A 6,501-nucleotide genomic window follows, 5' to 3' on the forward strand; every position below is an offset into this window, starting at 1 on the left:
CTGATATAAAGGTTACCTAAAAAGTAAATGTCACTTCTTGTACAAGCAACAAGTAAGTGAAGTGAAGTGCTCTGTATTTGTTGAAAATCCTCTTGAGTAAATTTTCGTATATTTTCAACAAGAAGTGGAGGATGCAGTTCTGAGTTACTATTTGTACTGCCTGCAAAAGTTCACAAGAGGGCAAACTAGCTATGAAATTGTGTTACAACAAGCATCAGGGTAATGAACTGGCTTCAGAAAAGTCAGAATAAACAATTAGCGCAGTATACATTGTTGTAATTAACTTGGTCTCAGATCAAACCCTATGATTTAAACTGCAGATTTTTTCTTGTTGACTGTTCTTTTTATTATTTTTCTCTTTTGGATTTAGTTTCCCTAGCGTAGTATTTTCCTTTCTGGTTTTCTTAGTTTCTCAGAGGTGTTAAATGTCCTGCTACATCTCAAGGTAGCAGAACACCAGGCCTCAAACATTAGTTGACAAAACACTATTCATATGGCTAATATGGATAGTGAATTAAAAACTATTGTTAAAATTTAGGATTAAGCTGAATATTTCAAGATATTCAATTCAATACATTTTAGGAAGGAGGTTTTAATGGATCAGTTTGAGAAAAATTGATTCAGAATTCACATTGGGAGAATGAAAACAAGTATATTCATGTTTTTTGTTAACTTAATGGGAGTCAAAGTTCCTTTTAGTTTTTCAGTGTTTTTGTGGATATTCTCCTCATTCTTCACAGAGGAGGTCCAGCATCGTTACCCTGCCAACAGCTCTTTTCATGTCCATCCCCGTTTAAAAGTCTCTAAATCCACCACTGTGTCTTCTCTATTTTAAAACAAAAGATGCATCAGAAGAAAATATCCAAATATTCATTCTTTGAAATAAGAGTTGAAACTAGTTTGCTGACAGATGAGATTGTGCAATTTACTCCCAAGAAACACAGGAAGCCATCATGATTTTTTGCAGACCAGATGAAATCTCATTTCCTGGTCAGCAAAAAATATCCCTAAATCAGCAATTACAGTTATGGTACTAATATAGACAAACATACTATGTGGCGAGACAGAAAAGTTTTGAAAGATTGTGGATATGTCAGTAAATTGTGGCTTTAACCTGACTCTACTTACAAAAAATATGTTGGGTAATATTACATGCGGGGTAATTGGTTATTGCCTTTTTTAAATTGCAGTTCATGCAGAAATTCTGAATAAAACAAATGAGAAAATTTACTCAAGTGAATTGTTCTGATAAAAGCTTTACTGGTAGAGATACAAGATCAATATCAAAACAAAATAGGGACAGGACTTTATTGCTTTAATTTCAATTAATTAATGACATAGATTTTATCTTTACAGCATTATTAATGACATTTTTTGTTTTTGACATGTGAAAGTCCCAAGCTGGAACCTTTGTTGAAACAATCTGATGATAAAGACTATTGACGTTATGCCAAAAGGAGCTAGCCTATCACCAAAGCTAATAAAGCCTAAAGTAGCATTTCAAAATGTTTTGTATCAGCACAAATGTCCCAAAAGCTTATGTCAATGTCTAAAGTCCACAATTCAAAATAAATATTTTTAAAACTAAGCTATATGGATGATCAGTGGTTCCTAAAGCACTTGAAAAATGAATGGATGTAAAAGCACTTTAGACCAATCTGAGGGTTGAATAACCTAAATAATAAATGAAAAAGAAGAAATATCTTTGTTGAGCTCATTTGTCTATTTATTCAGTAATTTCAGTAAAAGGCTTTTTTAAATTGAAAATGTTCATTTTGTTGATATATGGTATTCAGCTTAAAATGCTGACCTTGTAGTTTTATTCAGAGCAGTTGTTGGTAAGGGCTACCTCATTTCAGTTGAATTTTTCCAAACTCCTGCAAACATTTCACTGACAAAGAAATGTTTGAACAGGATAGAATATGTGGGAGAAAGACACTATTTACTTTTAGTAAATATCCAGGCTTTGGAAAACAGTGCACCACATTGTTTATCCTGTTGTGGTTTCAACCATAAGTTGTTTCCTAACTACTGGAAAATAAAAACACAGGATTTTATTACCTAGGGTAATATTTGCTTATGAACATCCTTAAAAATTGAAAGTAAAAAATATCAATTGCTCCAGCATCATTAATAAAGGAAGTATATATTTCTCCTCCTCCCAGTTATTCATAAGTCTTGCAGAAGTGGTCACACCGGATGCAAGGCATATAAGATTCGATGGCTTCTACAAAAAATTGATTTGTCCGCTGTCCTTGGTTGCTTCTCATCCAACAGAGGTAAGTTTTTACACATGTATGAAATCATGAATTCTTAAGAAATGTTTCAATGATCATCACAAACACTTTAAATTTACTTTTATAAACTTTGCTCTCATGCTTAAGATAAAATCCACAACAATGTGAGATTTTTAGTTGAAATTATATAAATTTGTGTTGCTTTTTTTGGTCACACTGATGAAAGTTTAGCTTCTGTTTCAGAATCTAACAATGTCACATTATAATTGTTAAGGTTTCACTTCATCAATAGCGCAGAAAGATGAGTGTGGAGTACCAACTCTCAAAGATAGATGATACGGACATGACCAGAAGTGAAATTGCCTACAAAAATTTTTCCTCTGATGGGAAAAATTTTCTCATTTCAGGTACTGACACAACCCTAACGTTTACTCAAGCTTTTTCTCATTAACACATATCTGGTATATCTAACATAACCATCGTTATCTTACCAAATAATGGCAGATTCTCTTTGCTGCTCATATATCAATATTCTTATTAATATTCTAATAACTTCCAAAATTGTTTTTAGAAGCAGATAGAGGAGTAGTAAAAACTTTAATGCAAATTTGTAAAAATAGCTTTTGGAATATTTGTGGATTTGTATGCAGCTAAAGCTCTGAATTGTCCGTGTTGTAAAAATTTATTTTGTAAAGCAAAACATCAATCAAGCTGCAGATTGTTTTGACCAAACATGAAACGAAAAGTACAACGCTTTTTTTTCTTCATTTTTTTTCTCCAGCTTGCATCCATTCCTTTTGCAAAAAGAAACTGAAAGTTGCCATCTTGCATCTATTTCAACAGGCAACTCTAAATAATAACACATCAACAATCGTAGCCCCCTTTGGATTTGAATTCACTCGAATGTGAATTACTTTAATTGATTTTGTAGTGTTTCATTTTAAAGGCTATTATCCTAAAAGCTTTCACAATTCAACTTTCACAACTTCCTCAAACGACTTCATGAATTTTAAGTTTATGCTTCTGCTTTCCCTGCTGTCAATCAGTTTATTCCCTGAGAAGCAAGAGCTTTAAGGTTGCTACAATTGGCCTTGGACTGCTCTGCGTTGTGCTGGTGGCATGGCTAATCGGTCAGAGTGTTCACAGTGAGTTATCCTTTTTATAAATTTGCCCAAATATTCACACTGTGTGACCTAAAAAATTTAAATGACTGATTTGTCTGTTTTTGTTTCTTTTTTAAACTTCTGTGTAGATCAAAAGGTAAAACAAGACCATCAGGACACATTAAAAGCCCTCAATGAAAACAAAGAGCAGCTTCAAGCAAACCTGAAGACAGTGCAAAGTGCAAAAAGAGAGCTAGAAGCCAATTTGAAGGAGCAACAGGGAAATAGCAATTACTTATCCAGACAAATAGACATACTGCGTTCCAATAACAGAGAACTAACAAATGAGAGAAATGATCTTAAGAATAAGCAAAGAGAGGCAGACGCCAACAAAACTGCTTTAAACAACGAGTTGGGACAGCTGAGAGACAGTACAGCCCGGCTGCAGAAAGAAAGAGATTCATTGAGCACTGCCCAAACCAACTTAAATACACAATACAACGCAGTTGTCAAAAGAACCAAAGAACTACAGGATAATTATGACACTGCTACTAAGGACAGGAACAATTTACAGAACAAATTTAACAATGTGAGCAGATCTAGAGATCAGCTCCAGTTAAGATACAATGACATGATCAATAAGATGGAGGAGCTACATGACAAATACAACTTCTCCTTAAGTGAGAAAGGCAAGCTGTCGAGCATCCACCTAAACCTTACAGCTGAAATCAAAGTACTGGAAGACTTGAACAATATGCTGAGAAAGGCAGAAAGTACCTTGCAGAGCTCATATGGATCAGTGCAAAGGGAGAAAAGTGAACTTCAGAGCAGCCTGAAGAATGTAACCGCTGAGCGAGATCTTCTGAAAGCAAACGTTGATAACCTGACTGCTGAGCAAGAGGAGCTGCTGGGGAGAATCGACAAACTGAATGCAACTCTTCAAGGTAACATTGAGGAAATACTCAGAAAAGTCTTTACTGAAGCCTTTAACTTTTTTTTTTTCCTTTTTAAAAAGAATGTCTGCATAGATATTTGATATCAGAGTATTTCGATAACACTTTCTTCTGAAAAGCTAGGAGTTTTTTTTTTATTTTAGTTTGGCTAGCTAAGGAATGTGTTCAACTTTGTTGTTTGTAACACAGAGAAACGTTGCCCTGCTGGCTGGAGGAAGTTCCAGTACAGCTGCTACTTCCCCTCTACCACCAAAAAAACCTGGACGCTAAGCAGAGAGGACTGCCACAGCAAGGGAGCAGACCTGGCCATTGTGACCAGTAAAGATGAAATGGTGTGTTCATCTAATATATACCATGAAAGTGTCAATAAAGTCAAAAGTCTTTTTAAAATATCTAAACAAATCTAATCAATAATGTGGAGTTGCACAAAAAAAAAAAAAAAAAAAATACAAAGTGAATTGGAAATCGGTAATATCAGAGAGCCCTTTAAAAGTTTAGCCATGTATAGCATACTTAATCTCAGTTATTATGGTTGTAAAAATTTTGGTGCAAATCTCAGTGGTTTCAAATGTCCATATGTATCTTGAAATTCATTGGTGTGTAAAGACAAACCATTTTAAGCAATGACCCATACCATCTTGCACTTCAGAAATGCATTTCAAGTCCAAAAGTGACTTGCTCAATTTTTACTACCAAACTGTGACCTTTTCCTCCTTAATCCCTATGCATTGTATTTTAAGAGGTTGCTTCAGAGGTAACATACGACGTTCATAGACTAGACCCAACATAAGGTTTTAAAATGCACTTTTAATTTTTATGTTAAAATCCATATGAACATGTGGCGAGATGGCTGATATCACCTTAACGGCAACCAACTCTCTAAGTAAATCTGAAATTTCTTTTAAAAAACGTTTATTCCCAGCATAATAAGCAAGATAGTATTTTATCAACTGTCTTGTTTTTGCCTTCCTAGAACTTCATCAACAGCTTGTACAATGACAAAGAGGTGTGGATCGGTCTGACTGACGGAGGAGTGGAAGGGCAGTGGAAATGGGTTGATGGAACACCACTGACTTTAATGTAAGGAGCTTTGAAACATTTTCTATCCAAAATTTTAAATCCACATAACAGTTTTTATTTCATTTGTGCTTTTGGGCCACTGCATTATTTAGGTTCTGGGCTCAAGGGCAGCCAAACAGCCATCAAGGGAGGAACCAGGACTGTGTGGAGGTCTGGCACCGTACCAAAGGGGATGGTGACTGGAATGATGAGAATTGTAGCGTTGAACAACACTGGATCTGTGAGAAGTAGCTTTCCTTTGCAGCTTTGCTTCCAAAATACATTCAATCACTTTATCATGTATGTGAACATATTGTGATCAGATAAGACCAAAATCAGCAATTTTGATCTACATTCAAAATGGTATATGTGAGGAAAAACTAAAAATGCTGTGAGCACAGCGTCCCCACAGTGAGACACGGTGGTGGCATCATCATGCTGTGGGAAGGTTTTTCTACAGCAATTACAGTAAAGCTTGTAAACTCAATAGCGTTCACAGAATGTAATTATTTACATTTTTTGGTCTTGAAAAAGTTTTCCTTTCTTTTCACTCAGTATTTTCTGCAGTGTAATTCGCATATTTGGACTTGCGCTGCTATTTCATTTGTAAAATGGAGCTTGCTGGCGATCTGATTTTTTTTTCTTATTGTTGAACTGATCATTATTCCGACTCCATCTGAAAAAGATCTATATAACACAGTTGTATCCATTTGTTCTGAAGTGTGCTTAAAAGATTTCATGCTTTGAAATTTTTTTTGAATGAAAATATATAAAAAAAGTACGTTTTTTTTCTAGCTGGTAATTCTGCGTGAGAGTTTAGTAACACTTAGATTTCAGTCTTTTTTGTACTAACGTCTTGTCGGAATCCAGATTAGAGGTTGTACATTTTTTAATACCAAACCAATTTATGCTACTGATAACTTGATTCTGTGAATAAAAAAATCATTTTCTTGAGAGTATACTTGTAACTATTATGTGGTTGTATGTTGTATTATTTAGCTTATTATTGATCATAGTTAAGTTGCATTCTTGATCCAAAGTCTCGTTCTCTCCAATCCGTTCTTGCAGATTTTCTCTTTTGAAATGTGTGATCAAGTCATTGTAAACCTAAATGTATCTTATTAAATGAGAATAATGAACACAGTGTAA

At 34.6% G+C, this 6,501-nt stretch overlaps 1 protein-coding gene across 1 annotated transcript; it reads left to right on the plus strand.

Annotated features, from left to right (window-relative positions):
* The first annotated feature begins 2,186 nt into the window (after window positions 1-2,186).
* LOC102225278 (CD209 antigen-like) lies at window positions 2,187-6,501 on the plus strand. The gene is made up of 7 exons (XM_005803057.2): window positions 2,187-2,279; window positions 2,512-2,644; window positions 3,284-3,382; window positions 3,490-4,284; window positions 4,483-4,625; window positions 5,267-5,373; window positions 5,466-6,501. The coding sequence occupies exons 2-7, from the start codon at window positions 2,539-2,541 to the stop codon at window positions 5,602-5,604; spliced, it is 1,389 nt and encodes a 462-aa protein (XP_005803114.1). The 5' UTR covers window positions 2,187-2,279; window positions 2,512-2,538; the 3' UTR covers window positions 5,605-6,501.

Source organism: Xiphophorus maculatus, chromosome 5 (assembly GCF_002775205.1).
Source record: "Xiphophorus maculatus strain JP 163 A chromosome 5, X_maculatus-5.0-male, whole genome shotgun sequence".
Classification (NCBI taxonomy): Eukaryota; Metazoa; Chordata; class Actinopteri; order Cyprinodontiformes; family Poeciliidae; genus Xiphophorus; species Xiphophorus maculatus.